The following is a 26,869-nucleotide window of genomic DNA, read 5'->3' as shown; positions in this document are numbered from 1 at the left end:
TTTGCATGAGCTCTACACTGTAGGTGGGCGCCAGATCATTTCTGCCAAGGTGAATAATGATTGTGCGGGGTGGGGACTGTATTTTATTTATTTATTTAGCATTTTTCTATACCGACTTTCCAATAACAAAATAACAAAATTATTGATTACTGTATCTTCTACATGTGCTAGATCAGAGGCTTCGGCTGGTCCCACATCATCCCACGCCTCCCCTTCCAAAGTAGAGCCAAGCATGAGGATAACATATCCAGATGCTCCCCCATAGGCCTCACCTTCGCCCTCTTGTGAGCCCAGTGAACAAAGGACTGGCTTATATCCAGATGAAGCACAATGTCTGTCCTGTATCTGAAAACAATGGCATGATATGTTATGCAGGGACTAGGAAAAGTTAAGCATCAGATCTTATGTATAGCTTGTACCTTCTGGACCTCCATCTCCCCAAGGCCATAATACGCTTGAGTGAAAGGTCAAGGCTGCCACTGTGGTCGCCACCCAGCTACATTCATTTAGACCCATGTGTATTTCTCAGGCAAACTGAAAACGGGACAACAGTTGACCGCTGCTATTCAATAGCAATGGACTGCTGAGGCCCAGTCTCCTGGACAGGAACTTAGTAAAATTAACCACTGGGAAGGTAAAGTCACCTTTCAACCCATTCAGGACCACTGTTTTCCCTTTTGCAGCCTAGTCAGTGTTAACAACCATAGGTTAGTGGGCATCTGCTGTTACTCTGTTTTCCCTCTTCTTTTGCTCATCTCTGCATCAGCCTCTTGACTATGAATTTTTGAGCTGGATTCTCACAACCCATTGCCTTCACAAACAAGGAAAGGCCCGCTAAGTGAGTCACCATTGTGGACTGGGATATGCCCTTCGTCTTGTGCCTCGATGTATTGAACCAATAACTGGCAGCTAATGGGCCATCGCAGCTTTTCCCCAGCCTCCACGATAAAAGTCTAGAAATCTGCTAGGGCATCCTTGTATCCTTGTAATTTATCCTGTATTCTCAGAGAGACAGAGTTCAAAATTCGGGAGGGGGGGGGGGGCAAATGCATACTTTGGGCAGGACTGGAGTCTTGAAGTTGTCTGCTCTTGGCACCAGGGACCTGAAGGCTGACCACTTAAAACTGGAAAGAGTTAACAATGCTATTACCAATCCCAGGCACGTGTGCTGTCTGGAATGATATGTTGAACTTTAAACAACGAAATACCAATTGCCCGCAATAAGGCAATTATGCACTCTGTCCTGGTGGATAACCTATTGATGGCCTCCACCATCGACATATTATACGATCTGAAAACTATGTCTCTATTGCTGAGAATAGGACCCCATATGTGAATGGTGACCAAAATAGGAAATAACTTCAGGAAGGACACATCCCTGATTGTACTATATTCATGCCAAACTGGAGGCCAGTGCTCTGCACACCAAGCACCTTTATAGAACATCCCAAAACTCTGGCCACTTGAAGCATCTGTGAACAATCGCAGCTCGCCATTGAACCTGGGGGGGGGGGGGGGGGGGGTTCCTGCCATATTGCCCTATCATTGAAAGACTGCAAGAATGATTCCAAAATCCCAATATCCTTCCAGATGTGTGAAGTAACAATTATGTGAAGGTGCCTCTGGTCCTGGACATTCTTCTAAGGAGTACCCTGTCCATTAGGATCATCTGGCTGGCAAAACTGAGCATGCCCAACAGGGATTGGAACTGTCTCAAGGTTGCCTGCCTGGATTGACCAACCTCTGCCAGGGCCTCCCAGAGCCTTACTATCTAGTCTTGTGGTAAGAGGGACACTGGCAAATATCTAGCTTGATACCCTGGAAAATAAAAGTTGATGCCAGCCTCTCATTCTTGTTAGGAGCCAATGGGATAAAACGCTGCTGAGGTTCTCTGGAAGGTTTCCAGTATGGACTGGCATTGCACAGGGTCTTTGCCAATGAGCAAGAAATCATCAAATTAGAGCACTATGTTTTTGAAACCTGCCAACTGCTCCATCACCCAATGCAAAAATGAGCTAACGGTTTCAAAATAGAAACAGGTTATAGAATAGCTCATTGGCATGCATTTCTCAAAATAGAAACCATCTTTGAAAATGAAACCTAGCAAGTGAAATCTTGAGGGGTGCACTGGCAGCAGTCAGAAGGCTGACTCGATATTTATATTGGCGAGCTGGGTCTATAATTACACAATGTTGGGTCTATAATTACACAATGGGGCGGATTTTCAGAGCCCTGCTCGCGTAAATCCGCCCAAAACCGGGCGGATTTACGCGAGCAGGGCCCTGCGCGCCGGGAAGCCTATTTTACATAGGCCTCCCGGCGCGCGCAGAGCCCCGGGACTCGCGTACGTCCCGGGGTTCTCGGAGGGGGGCGTGTCGGGGGGCGGGGCCGGAGCGCGCGGCGTTGCGGGGGCGTGTCGGCAGCGTTTTGGGGGCGGGTACGGGGCGTGGCTACGGCCCGGGGGCGTGGCCGCGCCCTCCGTACCCGCCCCCAGGTCGCGGCCCGGCGCGCAGCAGGCCCGCTGGCGCGCGGGGATTTACGTCTCCCTCCGGGAGGCGTAAATCCCCCGACAAAGGTAAGGGGGGGGGTGTAGACAGGGCCGGGTGGGTGGGTTAGGTAGGGGAAGGGAGGGTAAGGTGAGGGGAGGGCAAAGGAAAGTTCCCTCCGAGGCCGCTCCGATTTCGGAGCGGCCTTGGAGGGAACGGGGGGAGGCAGCGCGGCTCGGCGCGCGCAGGCTATACGAAATCGATAGCCTTGCGCGCGCCGATCCAGGATTTTAGTGGATACGCGCGGCTCCGCGCGTATCTACTAAAATCCAGCGTACTTTTGCTTGAGTCTGATGCGCAAGCAAAAGTAGGCTGATCGCGCTTCTTTTAAAATCTACCCCAATGTTGGGTTCCATATTAGGTGCTACAACCCAAGAAAGAGATCTAGGTGTCATAGTGGATAACACATTGAAATCGTCGGTACAGTGTGCTGCGGCAGTCAAAAAAGCAAACAGAATGTTGGGAATTATTAGAAAAGGAATGGTGAATAAAACGGAAAATGTCATAATGCCTCTGTATCGCTCCATGGTGAGACCACACCTTGAATACTGTGTACAATTCTGGTCGCCGCATCTCAAAAAAGATATAATTGCGATGGAGAAGGTACAGAGAAGGGCAACCAAAATGATAAGGGGAATGGAACAACTCCCCTATGAGGAAAGACTAAAGAGGTTAGGACTTTTCAGCTTGGAGAAGAGACGACTGAGGGGGGATATGATAGAGGTGTTTAAAATCATGAGAGGTCTAGAATGGGTAGATGTGAATCTGTTATTTACTCTTTCGGATAGTAGAAAGACTAGGGGGCACTCCATGAAGTTAGCATGGGGCACATTTAAAACTAATCGGAGAAAGTTCTTTTTTATTCAACGCACATTTAAACTCTGGAATTTGTTGCCAGAGAATGTGGTTAGTGCAGTTAGTATAGCTGTGTTTAAAAAAGGATTGGATAAGTTCTTGGAGGAGAAGTCCATTATCTGCTATTAAGTTCACTTAGAGAATTGCCACTGCCATTAGCAATGGTTACATGGAATAGACTTAGTTTTTGGGTACTTGCCAGGTTCTTATGGCCTGGATTGGCCACTGTTGGAAACAGGATGCTGGGCTTGATGGACCCTTGGTCTGACCCAGTATGGCATTTTCTTATGTTCTTATGTTCTTATGTCTCGCAATCAAGGCAGCAGATGATGCTGATTGGATGCATATTGGACTGCGCATAGGGCCAGGTTAATGTCATTGTTGATAGAGTGACTTTCGGGGTATGACAGGTTGTGTAGCAGGTGAAACTTGTCTGGTGGGGAGAAAATCATGATGGGGAGGATGGGCCAGTAAAAGGGCCAGCGGTTTGGCCCAAAGAAACGTCGTGCTCAATCTTTTTTGTTGCCACCACCTTGTATCTCTTCAGGGATAGTGAATTATGAGGAATTGCTTAGAAATTTTGGGGGCTAATTGCATGATATCCTAAATCCCTGCCTGAAACTGGATGTGATCAATTCTGCCTGCAGTCTGAGTGGGTAGTGGTTGACCCATGGGATCAGTGCATCAATGTTAACTGGGGAGGGTGCTAGTTCCACCACCACTCCAGATTGCCTGCTACTCTTGAGAGTGGTGAATCTGGTGATCTCTATGCGACCTGCACTGCAAGGCTAAGTGAGGTGTCCCTCAGGCATGTTGGAATTTACAGAGGATATAGGTGCAGTTACCCGAGGTGAAGACCCTGCAAATGTACCACCTCCCCTGCCTGAGGATATTGACCCCTTTCCCTGGTATTGGATGGAGAACTCTGAGTCCTCTCAGTGCTAAATGACCTTTACAGAGTCATTTCATCCAACCATAGATCAACAACATGGTGTTCCATGAGATGGATTTGTCATCTGCCATGCTTTTCCAGAATTTTGTCATCATAGACCTGGGCCCAACCATCAAAGCATTTATGTGCCTGCATAATGGTATCTAGATACCTTACTAAGTATGGGGCTTGGTCAGATTCATATTCTACCACTATGCCTATAAATATATGAAATGCAGATACCCAGATGTATATTCTTGAAAATGTTTTATTTCTAGTCCTTATTGCTATAACCCTCCTTGCCCCTTGACTCCTTATTTTCTCCCTCTTGATCTTTGATGAGGAGGGAGAAAATGTCAATGAAGTCATGTCTTCAAATTTTCTTTTCTAATTTTCTTGGTTCACCCCTGGCTACGGTGTTGACACATCCTCTCTTAAATTATCAGGCTTTGCTGCATGGTTTTGGGTTGTGCTTGCCCCTGGGACCACTGACACACCACCAGAGGGCTCATTGTGGTTGATTATACACAGGACTTACCAGGAGAGTCCACCTGTCCAGCAGACCTCCTCTTTTTGAAGGTCTTCAATGCATTTTGCATTATGTTACCTAATACCATTGGCAGAAGGAGGGTCTTTGCCTTTACTGTTGCACTTCTGGACATCATCTGCAGTCCTGCCCAATTCGGCCGGGAAACTGCAACGCCTGAGCCTGGCAGGGGTTCTGAGCTTGGGCGCAACTGTTACTGGCCCTCAACTCTTGCTTCCTGTATCCCTGGGCATCAAGGCCCACACCTTTGCTATCACTGCTCTTGTTGATACTGGAGCAAGCGGCATTTCAATATGGATGACATTGTTAAGCTCCTGAACATTCCTCTCCAGCCATTGGAAGTGAGTCTCTGTATCGCCTCCATCCAGGGAGATCATCTTCCAGAACACATCACTCACCAGACAGTGGCTGTTCGTCTTACCTTGGGCACTCTCCATGAGGAGGAGATGTCCTTCTACATATAGAAACATAGAAACATAGAAGTGACGGCAGAAGAAGACCAACGGCCCATCCAGTCTGCCCAGCAAGCTACGCAGTTTATCCATTTCCCCCCCCCCCCTTTTTTCTCCCTCCCACCCGTCTCTATTGGCTTCCAGCACCCTCCGGCCCCAATTCCCTTCCACCCCTCCACCAATGCAGAGAGCAGCGCCATCCTAGTGAACATCCAGCTCAATCAGGGGTAGTGATCAACCCATCCAGTTATCCTGGGGTTGCCCTGGCTCCAGGTTCACGAAGCCCAGTTTGATTGGCATTCTCTGCATTTGGTACAGTGGGGCCCCAAATGCCAGAAAACTTGTTTGCATTCCGTATCTCCAGTAGTTCCTGCCTGAAGTCTGTTACGTTACCTGGTTTGCCTCCACAGTATTCTGACTTCAACGATGTTTTCTCAAAGCAGAAAGCAGATACCCTGCCTCTGTTACACAAGTTCAATTGTCCCATTGAACTCTTGCCAGGCACTATGCCTCCCAAAGACAGAACTTACCAGTTGTCTCAACCTGAGACTCAAGCTATGTCTGAGTATATTAAAGAGAATCTAGAAAAAGCATTCATCTGTCCATCTGACTCCCCTGCAGGTGCGGGGTTCTTCTTCGTTAAGAAAAAGGATGGCAGTCTACGCCCTTGTATTGATTACAGGGGGCTCAATGCCATAACCTGCAAAGACCGATACCTACTGCCCCTCATTAGTGAACTGTTCGATCACCTTGAAGAGGCACAGATCTTCTCCAAGTTTGATCTGAGAGGTGCGTACAACTTGGTACGTATTCAACCTGAAGATATTTGGAAAACCGCATTTAACACAAGGGATGGTCACTACGAATACATGGTGATGCCCTTTGGGCTATGCAATGCCCCAGCGGTCTTTCAAATCCTTAAGAACGAAATCTTCTGAGATCTTCTGTATTCCTTCGTAGTCATGTATCTTGACGACATCTTGATCTTTTCTAAAGACCTTGAATCTCATCGAGATCAAGTTGAAATCATCCTCCAATGCTTGAGAGAGAACCATTTGTGTGCCAAGCTGGAAAAATGCCTGTTTGAGCACAATTGCTTACCCTTCCTAGGGTACATCATTTCTGACCGAGGATTTTCAATGGACCCAGAGAAAATCCAGGGGATCCGTGACTGGTCTCAGCCAGTAGGCCTATGAGCCTTGCAACGTTTTCTTGGTTTTACAAAGTATTACCGGAGCTTCATTGCAAATTATTCTTCCCTAGTTGCCCTGCTCACCGCCATGACTAGGAAAGGGGCCAATACCTGGGTGTGGACACCTAAAGCCATAGCCGCCTTTCAGACGATCAAGGAGGCTTTCTGTTCTGTCCCTTGCCTGCAGCATCTGGAACCAAAATGTCCATTCGTTGTAGAGGTTGACGCCTCTGCAATCGGCGCAGGAGCCGTCTTGAGCCAGTTTTCCCCTAAGGGTAAACTGATACCCTGCTCTTTCTACTCACATAAGTTTTCTCCTACAGAACAGCGTTATACCGTTGGTGACCGTGAACTTCTCGCTGTCAAGCTGGCGGTCCAAGAGGGGAGCCCTTGGTTGGAAGGGGTGCAATATACGTTTACCATCTTCACTGACGATAAGAATCTTGAGCACCTTAAAGAGGCTCAACTCTTGAACCCCTGTCAAGCCCGATGGGCACTTTTCTTCGAATGATTCAACTTCATCCTCTGTTTCTGCCCAGGCTCCAAGAACCTTCACGCTCAAATGCGTTTGAGCGTGAAGATGTTTGAACCTGAAGATGTCCCTGAAGTTCCTAGCTTCATTATTGATCTTGCCTGTATTTCCCTTGCTGTGACCTCTACAGTTCCTACTGGGAAAACTGTCGTTCCATGTAGATTACGTGAACGAGTTCTGAAATGGGCTCATGATTCCAAGCTGGCAGTCCACCCAGGTCATGCCAGGACCCTAGATATGTTGCGAAGACACTATTGGTGGCCCAATATGGTGCAGGATTCCCGAAACTATGTGGACTCGTGTCCCATCTATGCCCAACAGAAACTGCCTACTGGAAAGCCCTGGGGCTTACTTCAACCACTCCCAACACCTACTGAGCCATGGTCTAGCATCTCGACATTGACTTGCATCTCGACACTGACTTGCCTCCTTCCCAGAACCGGATGTTAAGAGCAAGGTTTGACAGTTTACTGATGAAACTGCCTCAGTATAAATACAAGTCAATACAGGAAACAGGATGACCACCAGGGGGAAGCTAGGGACACTGGGATTGGGAGGACTGGATAGATAGCCCAAAACAGCACACAGTGCCACCTTTAGGCCAGAGGAGAATCCAGTTACAGATCCTTATAGCAACAGAATCCAGTAACAGTGTTGTGTGCCTGACCCGCGGAGGTCCGTGGACTGGTCCCCCACCTACCCCGGGATACCTCGCAGCGGCAGTGGCTGGCTGGCTTCTTCGCGTGGCATTCCCTTTGCGAGGGAGACGCTGCCGACTTCGGTCACTGGCTCCGCCCCTCTAGGTGCACGCGCGCGCTGGGGCATGGAGTTTAAAGGGACCAGCACAGGAAACTGGAGCTCCGCCCCCGAAGGACATCAGACACCAGCAGGGATTTAAACCCTGCCTGATTCTTTGCCTTGCAACGAGGTTCTCTCTGCTTCCCAGAGGTTGCTAGTTGTTGTTCTTCGTGTTCCTGGCTTCTGACTTCGGCTCCGTCCCTGGCTTCTGACTTCAACTTCGTCCCTGGCTTCTGACTTCAGCTTCTGTTCCTGGTCCTTGACTTCAACTTGCTCTCGGTGTCCTGTTCTGCTATGTCCAGGAGGCCCCGCCTAAGTTCAAGTGGCTCGGGTCCTCAGAGGCTCCTCCTGGGGGGATCTCGGGCTTCCAGTAGTGAAGTTCCAGTAGGCCTCCTGGCTCCAGCTTCGGTACTCCTCAGGATTCTGGGATTCCTCTTCAAGACTCACCCACAGGAGACTTTACATAAGTCCAAGCGGCCCGGGTTCTCATGGGCTCCTCCCAGGGGGAACTCGGGCTTCCAGTGGTGAAGATTTGACCGGTCTCCTGCCCTGTGCCACCTCCCGGTTTCGACCTCCACTGTGGGTCTTCATACAGTGTGCCATCACCTGTCCTAGCCAGCTCAAGGGTCCACAAAACACAATAGTTTGCAGGGCCATGGACCCGGCGGACATGGCTGGCCTAAAGGCCATCCCCGGAATTATGCAGCATCTACAGCAGCAGCAGCACTGCCTAGATGTCCTGACGGTGACAGTAGAGAGGCTGGCCAATCGTCTGGATGCCACACCTGCGGCAGCACCTCCTGCACTGATTTCATTGCCTGATTCTGGACCAGCGACATCCACACAACTGCCGGTGCTGCCCAGGTACTCAGGAGAAGCGAAGCAGTGTTGTGGATTCCTCATCCAGTGTTACATCCATTTCACCATGCTGCCTTCTCAGTTTCCGACTGGCCTAGTAAAGACCAGCTACATCGTGTCCTTACGAGATGGGAAGCCCCTGGCCTGGGCCTCCCCATTTTGGGAACGTAAAGATCCCGTTCTTGGAAACCTGGAACAGTTTGTCTCTGCCTTTCAACATATTTTTGACGAGCCTGCCTGCAGACCCACAGTGATTGCCGAGTTAATCCAGTTACGCCAAGGCACCCATTCCCTTGCCGAGTACGAGGTAGAATTACACACGCTGGCCGCCGAACTAGACTGGAGGGATGACAGTCTTCACGGTATATTCCTGGAAGGAATGTCCTCATGTCTCAAGGATGAGTTAGCGGCAAGGGACCTTCCGGATGACCTGGATAGCTTGATCAATCTGGCAGGAAGGTTCGACTGCCGAATCCAACATCAGTTCCGGGAGGGCAAGCCCGGCCTCAGACCCGGTAACTCGGGCTCTACATTTCCCCAACCTGTGCCTTCCTCCTCTGCTTCTACCAGCGCCCAAGGGGCAGAACCCATGCAATTGGGTCGAGGCCCGATCTCACAAGAGTAGAGAAGACGTCGCCTCACCAAGGGCCTGTGCCCATACTGCAGCAACAAAGGGCACTTCCTAGCCCAGTGTCAGGAGCAGCCAGGAAACGCTAGAACCTAGGTCTCATCGGGGAGCTGACCCTAGGTAATACCACTTCTGCCTCCCCCTGTACCGTACTGGTTACCCTCAGTTACCCCGGAGGTACCTTCGATATGCTGGCCTTGGTAGACTCCGAAGCAGGAGGGAATTTCATTTTCTCTGATCTTGTTCAGCAGTTACAGCTTACGGTCCAACCCCGACTCCCTCCACTCTGAGTTTCTTCGATCCATGGCACTCATTTCCCGGGCAGTATTTCTACCTGCACCAAACCCTTGATTCAACGTACCAGTCTCCTACATTCTGAAGAGATCTCATTTCTCATACTGGAGAGATCCATTCACCCCATCATCTTGGGCTTACCCTGGCTTCAGAAGCACTCCCCCGTTATCCACTGGGACACTGTCCAGATCGCTCTTGGGGCCCATCTTGCTTTACCTCCTATCTGGTGATGATTCCCCGACTCAGAGTGCCACTTCTGACCACTCCCATTGCGCCTCCGCCACAATATCAGGATTACTTGGATGCCTTCTCTAAGGAGAAGGCCAAACTGCTCCCTGAACATTGGCCCTTTGATTGTGCCATAAACCTGGTCCCTGGCACTACGCCTCCTAAGGGGCGGGTTTACTCCTTGTCGCTCCTGGAGACCCAAGCCATGTCTTCTTACATCCAGGAGAATTTAGAGGGGGGCTTCATTAAGCCTTCTAATTCCCCCACTGGAGCCGGGTTCTTCATTGTTGCCACGGATGGGTCACTCTGACCCTGTATAGATTACTGTGGCCTTAACGCCATCACATGATGGGACAGATATCCTTTGCCTCTGATTCCTGAACTGCTAGGCCGGCTGCAAGGAGCTAAGGTCTTTACCAAGCTGGACCTCCGGGGTGCGTACAACCTGGTAAGGATACATCCCGGCGACGAATGGAAAACCGCCTTCAATACAGGAGATGGGCATTACGAGTATTTGGTCATGCCCTTTGGCCTAGGCAATGCCCCTGCGGTTTTCCAGAACCTTATGAACGAGGTGTTAAGGGATATGTTGCATACCTCAGTCATAGTGTACCTCGACGATGTACTGATTTATTCTAAGGACTTGTCCAAGCACCGCGTACATGTGCGACAAGTGCTACAGAAGCTTCGGGACAATCGTCTCTTCACCAAGATAGAGTTTGAACAAGAATCATTGCCCTTCCTCGGATATATTGTCTCTTCCACGGGCTTCCACATGGACCCGGATAAGGTAGCGGCCATCAATGATTGGTCACAACCAGTAGGGGTCAAGGCGCTATACAATGCTTCCTTGGCTTCGCCAATTTTTACCACCAGTTCATATCCCGAGTGGTGGTTCCGCTCACTGCCCTTGGATGTATTCTCGAAGGATGGGTGCCGATGCCAAGAACTGGTCCCCGGCAGCGTTAAGTGCTTTCCAGGAGCTGAAGGAAGCCTTTCTTCTAGATGTCTGTCTTCATCATCCAGATCCGCAGCATCAGTTTATTGTAGAGGTAGACGCATCCGACCTCGCAGTAGGGGCGGTCCTGAGCCATGTTCCTATTTCTCTCAGAAGTTCTCACCTGCTAAGAAGAATTACAGTATAGGCAACAAAGAGCTGCTGGCCATTAAGCTCGTGCTGGAGGAATGGCACCAGTGGTTGGAGGGGGCCCAGCATCCCGTGATCGTTTATATAGACCACAAGAACCTGGAATTCCTGTGCCGAGCCCAGCATCTTAACCCTCGCCAAGTCCGGTGGTCACTCTTCTTTAGCCAGTTCAACTTCCTCCTCCGATACAGACCAGCTTCCAAGAACGTCCGGGCAGACACCCTCTCTCGCACTGCAGAGATGGAGGATAACCCCAATCCACCTCGATATATCCTCGATCCAGCCAATGTCCTTCTTGCAGCATTGGAGGTGGTCCCTACGGGTAAGACGTGGTGCCGGCTCATCTGCGCAAGAAAGTTTTGTCATGGACTCACGATTCTTTGACCGCAGGTCATTAGGGGGTCGCTCGGACCTTGGACCTGTTTACCGAATACTACTGGTGGCCTCAGGTCAAGAAGGAAGTCCATCTTTATGTCGGTTCCTGTCCTACCTGTGCCCAACAGAAGCCTCTGTCTGGCCACCCCTGGAGGCTCCTCCAACCAGTACCCATTCCCACTGAGCCATGGACCCATTGTCTACCAACATCATAGTGGATCTACCACCCTCGGAAGAGAAGACTGTGATATGGGTTACGGTTGATAGGTTTTTGAAGATGGCCCATTTTGTGCAATGGTGCCTGAGCTTGCAAATCTCTTCACTCAGCACAACTTTCGCTTGCACAGACCTCCTCTCCATATTGCCTCCGATTGGGGCTCGCAGTTCATGGCTAAATACTAGAGAGCACTCTGTAAGAAATTTGGAATCCAGTTGGACTTTACTACAGCTTTTCACCCTCAAGCCAATGGCCAAGCGGAGCACACAAACTGGAATTTGAAAGCCTTTGTGGGAGACCTACAAGATGACTGGGTGGCTTTATTGCAGTGGGCAGAATTCTCCTATAACCACCATAGGCATTCTGCCACCAACATGTCCCCCTTCCAGTAGTCTATGGGAGACGACTCAGACCTCCTTTGCCCCTGCCTTTGGCGGTGCCATCGCCAGCCATGCAACTCACTGCCCAACGGTTACGGAATCTTTGGGGCTCCACTTGAGAGAAACTGCAACACACGGCAGCCACTGCAAAGAGGTACGCCGACCGTATACGCCGTCCAGCTCCTACATTTTTCCCGGGGGACAAAGTATGGCTGAGTACCAAGCATCTTCACCTGCAAGCTCCTTCTATGCGCCTGGCGCCATGATACATTGGTCCGTTTGCCGTGATAGAATGGGTGGGCGCTGTCTCCTACCGTCTTCATCTCTCATCCACATTAAGGATTCATAACATCTTCATAAGAACATAAGAAATTGCCATGCTGGGTCAGACCAAGGGTCCATCAAGCCCAGCATCCTGTTTCCAACAGAGGCCAAACCAGGACACAAGAACCTGGCAATTACCCAAACACTAAGAAGAACCCATGCTACTGATGCAATTAATAGCAGTGGCTATTCATCTTGCTCAAGCCCTTGGTCTTGTCAGTTTTTCACGACAATGTCCCTGAACCCACCAGTTCCATGGCTCAAGAGGACACCATCTACCAGGTGAAAGAGGTGCTGGATGTACTTTTCTATCATCGACGATGGGAATATCTCCTCTTCTGGGAGGGCTATGGCCTTGAATAGAATATGTGGAGTCTGCCTCCAATATTTTGGATAAATCTCTCCTCCATCAGTTTCTCCTACACCATCCTGATAAGCCGAGGCCCTCAGGAAGGGGGCATAGAAGGGGGGGTACTGTTGTGTGCCTGACCCATGGAGTCCGTGGGCCGGTCCCCCACCTACCCTGGGACACCTGACTGCAGCAGCGGCATCCTTGAGGCCTGATCAGGCCTGGCTGGCTACTTCGCGCGGTGTTCCCTTTGCGAGGGAGACGCCGCCGAAGTTGGTCGCTGGCTCCACCCCTCTAGGCACGCACGCGCACTGGAGAAACTGGAGCTCCGTCCCCGAAGGACATCAGACGCCGGCAGGGATTTAAACCCTGTGGCTTGCCTGATTCTTTGCCTTGCAATGAGGTTCTCTCTGCTAGTTGTTGTTTTTCGTATTCCTGGCTTCTGACTTCGGCTCCATCCCTGGCTTCTGACTTCAGCTTCGTCCCTGGCTTTGACTTCAGCTTTGTTCCTGGCTTCTGACTTCAGCTTCTGTTCCTGGTCCGTGACTTCAACTTGCTCTCGGTGTCCTGTTCTGCTACGTCCAAGAGGCCCCGCCTAAGTCTAAGTGGCTCGGGTCCTCACAGGCTCCTCCTAGGGGGACCTCAGGCTTCCAGTGGTGAAGTTCCAGTAGGCCTCCTGGCTCCAGCTTCGGTACTCCTCAGGATTCTGGGATTCCTCTTCAAGACTCACCCACAGGAGACCGCACGTAAGTCCAAGCAGCCCGGGTTCTCACGGACTCCTCCCGGGGGGACCTTGGGCTTCCAGTGGTGAATATTCGACCAGTCTCCTGCCCTGTGCCACCTCCTGGCTTCGATCTCCACTGTGGGTCTTCACACAGTGCGCCATCACCTGTCCTATCCGGCTCAAGGGTCCACGAAACCCAAACAGATTCTTATAGCTTCTGAAGTAGGTGGGAGAAGTCTGATGGGCTGTCACTAGGGGAGTAGACTAGAGCAGAGCACCTCTGGATCATTTATCTTACAGACAATATGATTTATGGTGAGCTTTAAGGATGAAGTCTTGGGCAGGAGCAGGCCCCAACACTTGAGATGGGTCCTTCCTGAGATGCACTTGGGTGGCTGGGATGGGGTATATTATTAAAAATGGCTCTGGAGTCAACATTTAGCAAACACATGATGGCCCCAAAGAGTATTTTCCAGAAAGTAGTGTAAGGAGGTGGGGATGGGGAGCTGCATATTTGAATTTGATTTTTTGGCTATCCTCCAATAAACTGTGACCAATTATCCAAAATGAGACTGAAGTGTCAATGCTAGGGTATTACCCTGGAAAAACGAGGAGATGTACAAGGTGAGGTAGGGGTGGCAGTGGTGGAATGGGGATTCTGGTCCTGTCCATGACCCCCATCATCCCACCTGCTCAGGTGCCACTGATAACAGGGCACCAAGGCCTCCCTCCAACTCACATACAAACATACACACATCCCTGGCAGTCCAGATGCTCCCAACTTCTTCTTCAGAAGGGGGAAAATAGCTTAACAATCCAGTGGAGAGAGGAGATAGCTCCAGATCTGGGAACTTCTCCAGTGGACAAGAGAAGAGAAGGGCACTAAGCCTGACCAAGCCTTGTGGACATGACAGCTGTGCATTCTCCCTCCTCTAAGTCACATTGCAGAACAAGCTACCTTAAATAAAGTAAAAAATTATAAAATAGTTTACCTGCCCCAACACTGTCAGAGGCCTAGAGCTGTGGATCCCTGGTTATTCTGGGTCCTTTGGTCACAGGGGAATACATGGGTCTTGAAGATATGGCCCAGTGCTGGTTTAGGGTCTTGAAGATATGGCCCAGTGCTGGTTTAGGGCCAGAAGATGTAGCTGAGTTTTTTTGTTTGTTTGGTTTTTTTTATTTATGGGCAGTATGTGGATGCTATTAGCCATAGACTGCCACATTGTGAAATGTGCCACACGAGTTTGAGAGCTCCTTGCAGCATGGAGAAGGCAGGCTGTGCGATCAGAGTAGTGGTGGAAAGGCCTCAAGAAGGAGGAAGAGTGAGCCGTGGGAGTTGGAGGCTCTCCATGGCTCAGAAAAGGCAGGCCAGAGCTTAAAGAGAGCAGAAGCTGAGCAGGGCTGGAGTGAAAAGCTGTTTCTGCTGTTCGCTGCCCCTTCTAGACACCCACTCAACTGTGGGATGTGGCGGCAAAATCTTTTTAAAATAAAGTTTTGTGACACCACGCAGGATTGGTCAGAAGAGTCAGCGGTAGCACTGGGGACACTGCCGCTGCATAACTGGGACTGAACATGATGCCAGGGGCCCTAGGCGAGCTCCCAGCACATGGTTGGAACAGGCCTGGAGCCCACTGACATCAGGGGTGAAATCAGCTGGCTGGCCGTGATACTGCTCGTGCCAAAGTTTAAGTTAAATTAAAAGAGAAGTATATAAGTTAAAAATGTAAAACCTGTGGGCTGGATTTTCAAAAGGTTACGCGTGTAAATCCTCTGGATTTACACGTGCAACTGGCTTTACGTGCGCTAGGCCTATTTTAAAAAGGCCCGGAGATGCACATAAAGCCCCGGGATGCATGTAAGTCCCGGGGTTTGCAAAAAGGGGTGGGGATGGGGTGGGTCGTGGGTGGTCCAGGTGGAGCGGGGGCAGGGCGGAGGCGGGGCCAGAGGCCTCTGACAGAGCGGCCATTTGCCACTATATCAGAGATAGCGTGCCGGCAGTTGCCCGGTGCACGCAACGTCAGCCCCAGGGCTGAAGTAAGTTTTGAAATTAAAAAAAAGAAGTCATCAAAGGTAGGGGGAAAAGGACGGGTGAGGTAGGGGAAGGGAAGGGAAGGTGGGGTGGGCGGGTAGGAAACAGGGGAAGGCAGCGCAGCTCGGAGCGGACTTGGCGCGCGCAAGGTGCACAACAGTGCACCCCCTTGCCCGCGCTGACCCCAAATTGTATAACATGCGCATGCATGTTATAAAATCGGGCCTACATGTGCACGCACCGGGTAGTGCGCGCACATGTAGGCCGTGCAGGCTTCTTTTAAAATCTACCCCAGTGTGTATTAGGTGGGGAAGCCTGGAAGAGGCTCCCCACTGAGTTTCTTTACCCAGGAAGCACAACAGTAGACCCAGTGCCAAAACATTTAAAAACTCATTAAAATGGCCCCCATTTTTTTGGGGGGTGATGGTGGTCAGGTGAGGGGACCATAACCAGAATTTGGGGTAAAAAATATTTTTTAAAGGATTATTCAACCCTTTTTACTGAGGGATCCCTGGGGGTTGAAAAAAAATGGGAAAATCCCTTTAAAAGTTTCATTTAGTGGTGGTGGTCACTGAAAAAGTCATGGGAATACCAGCCTGACTATTGGTTTGAAATAAATTATTCTAATTTTTAAATTAAAAGCTTAGTTGTGTCCGAGGGTGTTTGCCATGGGTTTTGTGGAAATGGAGTTATCAGGACACCTGTAGGGGACCAGTGGATGCTGATAGGGCAATTTGATATCATTTTGAGTTATGTAAGTGGGTCCTTTAAAATTTTATTTTATTTTAATTCCCCCATTAATTTCAATGGATAGAACTGAGGCAAGTAAAAAAAAAAACTTAAGACCATGTGGAGACAGCATGGCAACACCATGACAACTTAGTGTTTATCTAAATTTGGTTAGTGTAATAGCACTTAATCAAGTCAAAGCACAGTATTAATTATAATAATTAATTATATTAATAGGAAGTTTTAGAATAATTTAAATTTATTTACCATCATATTTATTTGTACCGGGGTGGGGGTGGGGGAGTTCACTGGTTCCCTTGGGTGATTAAATCAGATTTCTGAAAAAGGCAAGAACTATTCCTCATGATGACAGCAGCAGAACTGGGATTTGTTCACAAAAACTGTAAAAATGGCAGTTTAGAACTACAGGGAGAGCTGCACTATGTTGTGACGAGAGAAGGACACTGTTACCGCTTTCTGTCAATAAGGCCTAGTGTAGTGCCAAAATCACTTAAAACACTACTGAATGTATGATTCAGTGTTTGTGATATTGTTAACTTATATAATAGCCTGGAAAAAGGCAAGGTAGAGAGGACAGACAGACTCAATTTAAAGAACAATTGAAGTGAGGTGTTTATTCAGCTTATTTAGGTAAATGATAAAAAGAAATGGAATAAAAGGGCAATAAAGACAATATATATTCATGAAATCACTAAAGCTAGTTACTCATGACTGGTTAATTGACATAGGTGCCCTGTCAATTCTGAAAATGTAAATAAGCCTATAATAGCTCCTAAATTACGGTTATTCTTCACAGAACTGTCCTTATATGAAAGGGGATTCAGAGCAAAAAGTCATAATATTAAAATATCTCCTGATATAAATTAGAGAAATATTGACGTGGTTTGAGCTGTATTAAATTCCTCTTGTTTTCAGTGGGTGATTTATATCAAAGCTATTATATTTGTTGTTGATTTTGTATACCGTCCTTCGGTAGAACCATCACAACGGATACAATCAAGATAAGAGACTCCCTCCACCGAGTGAAAGAAATTTAGTTTCATTGTTTTCATAAAGTACTGAGTTTACTCAAAGAAGTAATTAAACATTGTAGCTATGAGTAATGGAACATAGAAATAAACCAAATCCAGAATTGAAGAAGTAACAGAAGGAACTGAACAAATTTGAGATGATGATAGCAGTCCAGCAGCAAGAGGGGGGCTTTCCAGGCTTTTGCATCAAGTGTCACATGTATGATTTTTTACCCGGAGGTGAGAAATTGTATATGTGCATGCGATGCAAAGAGCTCCTGTCTCTCAGAGAATGAGTCCGATCTCTGGAGGCAAGAGTGGCAGACCTGGAGGAGCTGAGACAGACAGAGAGGTATATAGATGAGACCTTCAGGGACATAGTAGCCAAGTCCCAACTTCAGACTGGCAGCCCTGGTGCTGCTTTGGAGGAAGAAGGTCTCATGATCAGAGAGCATCAACCGGGTGCAACAGGAAAGGATCCTGTAGCAAGGACCTGCTCTTCAGGAGGTGCATTGTCCTTTCGCACCAAGGATGTGTCTCCTTGACCTACTGCCAAGGAGGGAAGGGTTAGGTTGGCTGTCATAGTTGGAGATTTGATTATTAGGAATATAGACAGCTGGGTGGCTGGTAGGCGTGAGGATCGTCTGGTAACATGCCTACCTGGTGCGAAGGTGGCGGACCTCACGCATCACCTAGATAGGATTTTAGACAGTGCTGGGGAGGACCCGGCTGTCGTGGTACATGCCGGCACCAACGACATAGGAAAATGTGGGAGGGAGGTTCTGGAAACCAAATTTAAGCTCTTAGGGGTAGATGTTCAAATAGCGCGATTTGGCGTACTTTTGTTGGCGCATCAGGCGCAAACAAAAGTATGCTGGATTTTAGTAGATACGCGCGTAGCCGCTAAAATCCGGGATCGGTGCACGCAAGGCTATCGATTCCGTATAGCCGGCACGCGCCGAGCCGCGCAGCCTACCTCCGTTCCCTCCGAGGCCGCTCCGAAATCGGAGCGGCCTCGGAGGGAACTTTCTTTTGCCCTCCCCTCACCTTCCCCTCCCTTCCTACCTAACCCACCCGCCCGGCCCTGTCTAAACCCCCCCCCTTACCTTTGTTGGGGGATTTACGCCTCCCGGAGGGAGACGTAAATCCCCGCGCGCCAGCGGGCCGCTAGTGCGCCGGGACGCGACCTGGGGGTGGGTCTGGAGGGCACGGCCATGCCCCCGGACCGCCCAGGGCTGTAACCATGCCACCGGGCCCGCCCCCGAAACTCTACGTCCTGCCCCAAAAAGTCGCGCGGATCGGGCCCGCCCCCCCCGACACACCCCCTCGGAAAACCCCAGGACTTACGCAAGTCCCGGGGTCTGCGCGCGCTGGTAGGCCTATTGAACATAGGCGCACCGGCACGCAGGGCCCTGCTCGCCTAAATCCGGGCGGATTTAGGTGAGCAGGGCTCTGAAAATCTGCCCCACAGGGAGAAAACTTAAATCTAGAACCTCCAGGGTAGCATTCGCTGAAATGCTCTCTGTTCCACGTGCATGTCCCCAGAGATAGGCAGAGCTCCGGAGTCTCAATGCGTGGATGAGATGATGGTGCAAGGAAGAGGGATTCAGTTTTGTTAGGAACTGGGAAACCTTTTGGGTTAGGGGGAGTCTCTTCCGAAGGGATGGGCTCCACCTTAACCAGGGTGGAACCTGACTTCTGGCGCTAACCTTTAAAAAGGAGATAGAGCAGCTTTTAAACTAGAACAAAGGGGAAAGCTGACAGTGTGTGAGAGTGAGTTGAGAAACTGTGTGTGGGAGTGAAGACCTGAATGTTTGCAGAGACAGCATGTGAGAGCCTCTGTGTGTGTGAGAGAGACAGCATGTGACAGTGAGAGCCTGTGCTTGAGCAAGACAACATGTGGGAGTGAGAGAGAGCCTGTGTGTGTTAGACTCAGACAGCATGTGCCAGTGAGAGACTGTGTGTATGAATGATTGTATGAGAGAGAGCATGTGACAGTGAGAGCCTGTGCTTTCAGCAAGACAGCATGTGGGAGTGAGAGAGAGCCTGTGTATGTGAGTCAGACAGCATGTGCCAGTGAGAGACTGTGTGTGTATGAATGATTGTATGAGAGAGAGCATGTGACATTGAGAGCCTGTGCTTGAGCAAGACAGCATGTGGGAGTGAGAGAGAGCCTGTGTGTGTGAGAGTCAGACAGCATGTGCCAGTGAGAGACTGTGTGTATGAATGATTGTATGAGAGAGAGCATGTGACATTGAGAGCCTGTGCTTGAGCAAGACAGCATGTGGGAGTGAGAGAGAGCCTGTGTGTGTGAGAGTCAGACAGCATGTGCCAGTGAGAAACTGTGTGTATGAATGATTGTATGAGAGAGAGCATTTGAGAGTGAGAGCCTGTGTGTGTGTGTGTGTGTGTGAGTGAGAGAGAGAGAGAAAGCATGTGAGAATGAGAACCTGACTGTGTGTTTGAGGGAAGAAGACAGATGGAGAGAAAAAAAATAGAAAAAAAAGACAATATAAAAGGAATTGGCAAAAAATAAGAAAGGGAAGGTGGAAAAAAAAAAAGCCTGTGACCAACCAATTAGAAAACTAAGATCAGACAGCAAATGTAAAAAATGTGTGTCTTACTACCTTTGTTTTCTGGAATTTTTTTTCTAATCATGCTGAACCTGGTCTTTTCTTCTGCTTTTGGTGCTTTCCTCTTCTCCATTTATTTTAACAGGGTCTCCTTTCCTGTTTCTTTTCTCTTTTCCTGTTTGCTTCACTGCCTCTCCTACATCTGTATCTGACATCTATCTTTTTCTTTAAACTAATTTATCTGCCTCTGTTCACTCATAGCTAGATTTCACCTGCCTTCTACCTAACCAGTTCTCACTGCCCTAGCTTTTCAATTCCTTAACTTTCCCTTCCATTGCTCTCTCTCAGTCCTCTATCTTCCCTTTAGCAATCTCCAGATATTTGGTAACATTGTCCTTACCTCTCAATTGCAGCCTCCTTTCTGACTCTCTCATCCACTATCAATCCCAAGCTGACTGACTCTTTACCACCCCCTTCATGCTCTCCTATACCCATCTCTTTGTCACTTTCCTTGCCAAGTCTCTATATCTTTTGTTTTGCACCTTCTTTTACCTCATCCATTCCTACCTCTATCTCTTATCCCAATTTTCCTTTCTAGTTTTCATGATCTCAAAACACCCTAAGGCAATGTTAAAGGGCAAATGATGGAGAGTAGCAAGAGCAACCCAAGGCTTCAAAAGAAAACAAAAGGATACCCACAATTCTGACAAGAACATCAAAGGAACCAGAAGAGAATGAGCACCGACAAAGTGGAATGAAAACCTGAAAGCATAAAGGGGCAAAAGAAATATGCATTCATTTGCAATGACATAGACAATTTTTAATGACATTGTTAATGTTGTTTCATGTCATTTTTTTTAAACAAAATGATAAAAAAAAATACAAAGAGGTCCATATTCAGCCTCTGTGTGGCTTGGCTAGTCAGCCGGATAAACTTTTCTGGCAAACTTAGTCTATATATTCAACAGCATGGCTGCACCACTGACTATATCCAGCTATCTTAAAGTTAGCCAGATCTGGCCAGCTTTAGAAAAGATGATTGGGCTGACCAGAGATAGCTGGATAAGTTATCTGGCTAACTCTAATTATCAGAGTTAACCAGATAATTTATATGGTAACTCAGCTCCTCCCAATTATGCCCCCAGAATGCTTCTGGCTTATTCAGCCAAATTTTAGCTGGATAAAAAGTTATGTAATAAACAACAATAAAAAACCCTTTTTATTTGTTCCATTTGTTTTTTGTTTTACATTGAAGTCAATGGGGAAAACAGTCCTTAGATCCCACTGACTTCACTGTAAAACATAAAATAGGACAGGGTTGGTGCCTAGACTAGAGGTCTAGAAGCTGGGTTCCAGAACCAAAGCCTAGGCGGGTATTTTTTTTTCCATTTCTTTTTTGTTTCAGCAAAAGAAAATACAAAATGAAATTTTGTGGTTGTTAATGTTGTTTCAGTTAAAAAAACCCCAACATGAAACAATATAGAGAATGTCAGTGATATAGTCTATGTCATTTCAACTGAAAGTTAATCCCTATTCAGTATGTATGTATGCATTGGGGCTCTTGAAAAGATATGGTACCAAGTGAGGACTGCACACTTGGCTACGTCGGGGTATATTGTTTGAATCCACTAGCTAATATTAAAAAGCTCAGGTTAGCAATCATGTTTCTATTATTTAATTTAACCAAATAGCAACTCATGAACAAAATATTTAAAGAACTGGCAAATACTTAGGGGACATTCCAGGATGTTATAATACATTTTTAATGGTTCTTAATCATTGTTCTAGTCTGGAAAATGAGTTGGTCAGCAGTAGACATACTAATGAGCATTGCAGAATGGCACAAATAAACATGAGCAGGGATGCTGTGCTGAAAGGACATTTTGTCTGTAATTTTTGTCCATAATATGCAATTTATATGGAAGACTTCTTCATTTTAGAATCCAGTTGATAACAAAGGGGCGGATTTTAAAAGGCGCGCGAATAGCCTACTTTTGTTTGCGCTCCAGGCGCAAACAAAAGTACGCTGGATTTTAGTAGATACGCGCGGAGCCGCGTGTATCTGCTAAAAACCTGGATCGGCTAAAAACTCTGCTAAAAACCTTGGATTCCCTCCAAGGCCGCTCCGAAATCGGAGCGGCCTTGGAGGGAATCCTCTAACGCCCTCCCCTCACCTTCCCCTCCCTTCCTCTACCTAACCCACCCCCCCGACCCTGTCTACACCCCCCCTTACCTTTCTCCGGGGATATACGCCTCCCGGAGGGAGAAGAAAATCCCCGCGCGTGAGCGGGCCTCCCTGCGCGCCGGGCCGCGACCTGGGGGCGGGTACGGAGGGTGTGGCCACGCCCCCAGACTGCCCCGGGACGTAGCCACGCCCCCATACCCGCCCCCAAAACACTGCCGACACGCCCCCGAAACGCCGCGACGACCGGGCCCGCCCCCGACAGGCCCCCGACACGCCCCCCTCGGAGAACCCCGGGACTTACGCGAGTCCCGGGGCTCTGCGCGCGCCGGGAGGCCTATGTAAAATAGGCTTCCCTGCGCGCAGGGCCCTGCTCGCGTAAATCCGCCCGGTTTTGGGCAGATTTACGCGAGCAGGGCTCTGAAAATCCGCCCCAAAGTGTATAGTTTTTGTCAGTTTTCAAATTGTAGTATCCACTATGTGGTCTATGTAATATAGTAACATAATAAAGGATAGTAAATAAAGACCAAAGGTCCATTTAGTCTGCCCTCAAGTTGCTTCTCAACTCTGTGCAGTTTGCTCTCTTACCTACTGTTAAGGGTAGTAACTGCCTCCCCGTGCAGGTTACCCCTGTGCCTTTGGTTAAAGGTAGGGATTGCTGCTCTGGGCAAGTTACCACTTAGCTTCTGTTAAGGGTGGTAGTAACTGCCGTTTTATAAAGGTTACCCCCCATGTAGAAGTTTTATGCCTACAGTTAACATAGGTCACCTCATTTTCTTTCATTTCTATCCAATACTAATCCATTCAGCTATTCAAAAACTTTAGTGGCTTATATTTAAGCAACACTGGTCATTTTGAGAAGACGTATCTCACTTTAAAGTAGCTGCTTGCAAGTAAAAAAGTAGTATGTAAGCAACTTGAAATATGTAAACTGCATTGGTTCTAACCATGGCTTTTAATTTTTGAATATTATGGGGCCATTTGGTATTAGGAGTCAACTTTCTCTCCTTAATTACCATCTTGCTGTCTTTGGGGGTGATTTACTATTCTGAGATTTTATCACTGAAGGGGGCCAAACATTGTGGGGATTGGGGGGATGTCTCCCGATGAATTTTAAAGATGGCCACCGCCATCATAAAGATGGCCGCCGCCGTCTTTAAAGATGGCCACCTCCGTCTTTAAAGATTGCCACCGCCGTCTTTAAAGATGGCCGCCGCCATCCAGTGCTCCTACCATGTGACAGGAGCCGGCCAATGGCACGGATACCCTGTCACATGGTAAGGGCAAAGGGCCATTGGCACCATCTTTATAAGTGGCAGCCGACGGCCCGAGAACGGGAGATCGCTCCCGGGACCACCACTAGAGCACCAGGTAATTTTAAAATGTTTTGGGTGGCTCGGGAGGATGGGGGAAGCTAAGGGGTCATTTTTAAAGGGTCGGGTGAGTTTTTTTTTTATCGGGCCATCAGTGCCATTTTTGAGTGGCAGCCAAAATGGCGCCAATGGCCCGAGAGCGGGAGATTGGTCCCCGCGCCCCCACTGGACCACCAGGTAATCGTAAAAAGTTTTGGGGGGGTTCGGAAGGGTGGGGGAAGGTAAGGGGTCAATTTTAAAGGGTCGGGCCTCACTAAAAAAAAAATAACGATGTGAATTGGAACCGATTCCGATTCACATCACCACCGATTGGATTTTTTCCCCCCTCTAGCCAAACCCGATCGTTAAGACAATCGGGCACACGATTCACATCCCTAGAAGCCAATCCAATGTAGCTATGTAGCAACCAAAACAGATGAGATTGGTGTAAAAGCAGAGAAACATTATTCACACAGTATCTGCACCCGATTCTAGCTAAATTTAACCAGTTCCTCAGTTTTGTGCATTTTTCTCAGTACCCCCACGAGACTCAAATGTTCAAATACAATTCTTACTAGATGCTCAATTGAGTATGAGCCACTACATGCCTGTGCGCAACAGGTAAAAGGTAAAAAAATGATTTTTTTCAGCTTTTAAATAGAGTCTTAATTAAAGAACACTTTTAATGGACGAGCTAGGTTTACAGCGCGGCACGGTAGTCAGTCACTCTATATTTAGGTTTTGTTGGCACCTTTGCATATTACTAAAAAAGCAGGAAGGAAGGTATGACTGCAAGTAATTATGTTATAAAACAGCACATACATTCAATTTAATTTTCTATACTGAGAAGAGAAAAAGCATGTCTGTAGTTTAAAAAAAAAAAGGTATTTCTTTAAAATAACTTTCTCAAATATACCTCTTAATTATAAAATGAATGCATGAGTATGCTGTCATGCCCCGAACCAGATATTAAATAGGGATTGACTCATCTTGAATGTTTTTTACTTTTAAGATCTTTTGTTTTTACTCTAGGTTACAGATAATTAAGTGATACTAAGCACAGTGGTTTTTTCTTGTGGCCAGTGTTGGTAGCAGCATGGCAGAAGTTCAAATTTCGATTCAAATTTTGATTTCATTTACATCAATAGTGGTGTTCACAACAGCCATGCCATGCCGAGTCAAGGGCTTCTGTGTATTTAGCTTTTTGCAGTTTTCCCAACTTTCAGTAAGGTGAGCATGAAGTTAGTTACACTTTCTGCTAGTTTTTGATTTCCACTCATCTATTTATTATGCACTACCCGGGCTTTATCCCAATATAGTTTTGTTTTTATTGTAATTTTTTTCTATTGTAATTTTGATACATATTTTTTATGCATTTTCATCCTAATGACATTAACAAATGTTTAACAATAGCTGTACCACATTTAATCACCAATAATTATGAGCATTAGGCTGTTATATATCTATCCCCTGAATTATTTTGAGTATCCAATTATTATTTAAGTTTTTTATTTTTGGCATGCCCCGAGCTTTATTTCCACATAATAACACTAAAATATATTTTTCATTAAAGCTTTTATATATTTCGATAGAAATTAAAAAGGAAGAGCAAACAATATTCATTTTTGGGAACGTCAAAATCAAACACGATTATCAGGCTGTGCTGTATCCAGCAGTTGTGTAGTGAGTATTTTTTAATCAAATGAGCTGTAAATACAACACTATTTGTTTAGATTGGGCATCCACCAATTTAATTATTTTTACCCAGTTTGAATTCTATATTTATATTTATCTTCAATATGATTTTTTCTTTTTTCTTTTATCTATGATTCCATTTTTATAATCATGTCACAATCACTTATGCATATACCATTGATTCTTCACATTAAACAACCTTTTTTCTAATATACGGTAGTATGTGGCACTTTTATTAATATGCAATTGCTTTTACATTATGAGGTTGTAAGATGGAAAGGTTATACTGTCACCATGTTTCATGATGTCTCTCACAATATCAATAGATATATATAACTTGGAGTAAACAACAAGATTTGGATGTGAATCACGGTACTCTTTATTAAGAAAAACACAACAGTACATACAGGTATTTCAGATGTACAAACCATTTAACACCCATGACAACAAGAGTTCAATATCTTCATCCCTCTGGGTTAGATTTTATTTTTTCAATTTACATCATGATACTGTGTGCCATGTTTGTAATTATGCATTTTAAATGTATTTTATTTGATTTAATTATTTTTATTTCTAATGTCATTGTGATGTCTTCACAAATTTATTTGTTTATAAATGTTTTTAATTTAACTTATATGGATGTTTTAATTACAGTAGACCCTGAGACAGCTCTATATGTAGAGCGAACCTCGGCCAGAGTCGGGCACAGATACTGTATGAACAAAGTTTCTCTGCTTTTACACTGATCTCATCTGCCTTGGTGGTAGTTCCTCAGATCTCCATGGGATGAAGGGAGTGGTTTATCCAGTACTAATCAAGCTTATTAGCATGGGATCTTCTTGGTGTTTGGATACTTGCCAGGTTCTTGTGGCCTGGTTTGGCCTCTGTTGGAAACAGGATGCTGGGCTTGATGGACCCTTGGTCTGACCCAGTATGGCATGTTCTTATGTTCTTATGATGTTGGTTGAATTAGTGCAGCACTACATCTATATTCTCCTCAATGAAGACTTAGATCTCATGGGTATCAGTGGGAGAAGAAAATTTGGTTCCCTGATTCCTATCACATTACTCTAACTACTAAAACACTCCCTTTCCAAGATATATTCACATTTCATGAGTATGCCTAACCATTTAATAACTTGAAACATGTAATTCTCTACTACCCAACCTTACTTTCTTTTCATATACAATGTTAATCCATTTTAGAAGAAATGTAGTGACAGCATCCAGCTTAAATGATTTTCAAATTCAAAAGTGCCTCAAATGATTTTTGCTGGGTTTTTTTTTTCATTTACAGCTCCCAAACAAGAAGAGAAGAAGAAAGAGGTTCCCACAGTGTCAGGAAAGGTAGAGAGAAAAGACAGCAAAAAGGAAGCCGCAAAGGGCGGCAAGAAAAAGGAGGGCGAGAAGGAAGGCAAGGGAGAGGGGAAAGAAGGAGCCAAGAAGAAAGACGGAGAAAAGGGCGCACCTGACAAGCAAGCCGCAGGAAAGAAACCCGGAAACGGGGCCTCGAGTGAAAAGCCAGCGGGGAAAGCCAAAGGCAATGACAAGGGAGGAGGAGGAGGAGGAGGAGGAGCAGCAGCAGCAAAAAAGCCTCCTGCTAAGAAATGATCCCATGCGAAGCACGAGGACAGAGGTGACGACATTATCCCTCCGGGGACGTTAACAAGGACACTTTCCGATCTCACAAAAAATGCACTGACTTTGTGATCATATGGGTTGGGTTTTTTTTTGTTTTTTTTTTTAATATTTTCCTGTTTACTTGATGAAGAACTGCTGCAAACCTAAAATTTAGCTATGCAGAGACAGCCAGAGGTATGAAAATAATATAGACGAAGATAAAAACTGCCAAACTGCCAAAGTGAGTCAGAGCAAAGCTCCATCTTGCCCGGCATCGTGTC

The 26,869-nt window shown here is 47.1% G+C and overlaps 1 protein-coding gene across 1 annotated transcript in view; it reads left to right on the top strand.

The window, feature by feature from the left end:
* TMIE (transmembrane inner ear) overlaps nt 1-26,579 on the top strand; it is a 176,079-nt gene extending 149,500 nt beyond the window's left edge. The window contains exon 5 of the mRNA XM_029587021.1: nt 26,266-26,579. Coding sequence (XP_029442881.1) covers nt 26,266-26,579 — 314 coding nt within the window. The remainder of the gene's footprint in view (nt 1-26,265) is intronic.
* Nucleotides 26,580-26,869: the final 290 nt, after the last annotated feature.

The sequence above is a fragment of the Rhinatrema bivittatum genome, chromosome 2, assembly GCF_901001135.1.
Source record: "Rhinatrema bivittatum chromosome 2, aRhiBiv1.1, whole genome shotgun sequence".
Taxonomy (NCBI): domain Eukaryota; kingdom Metazoa; phylum Chordata; class Amphibia; order Gymnophiona; family Rhinatrematidae; genus Rhinatrema; species Rhinatrema bivittatum.
Note: the sequence above shows the minus strand (reverse complement) of the source record. Positions and strands in the feature narration are given on the sequence as shown.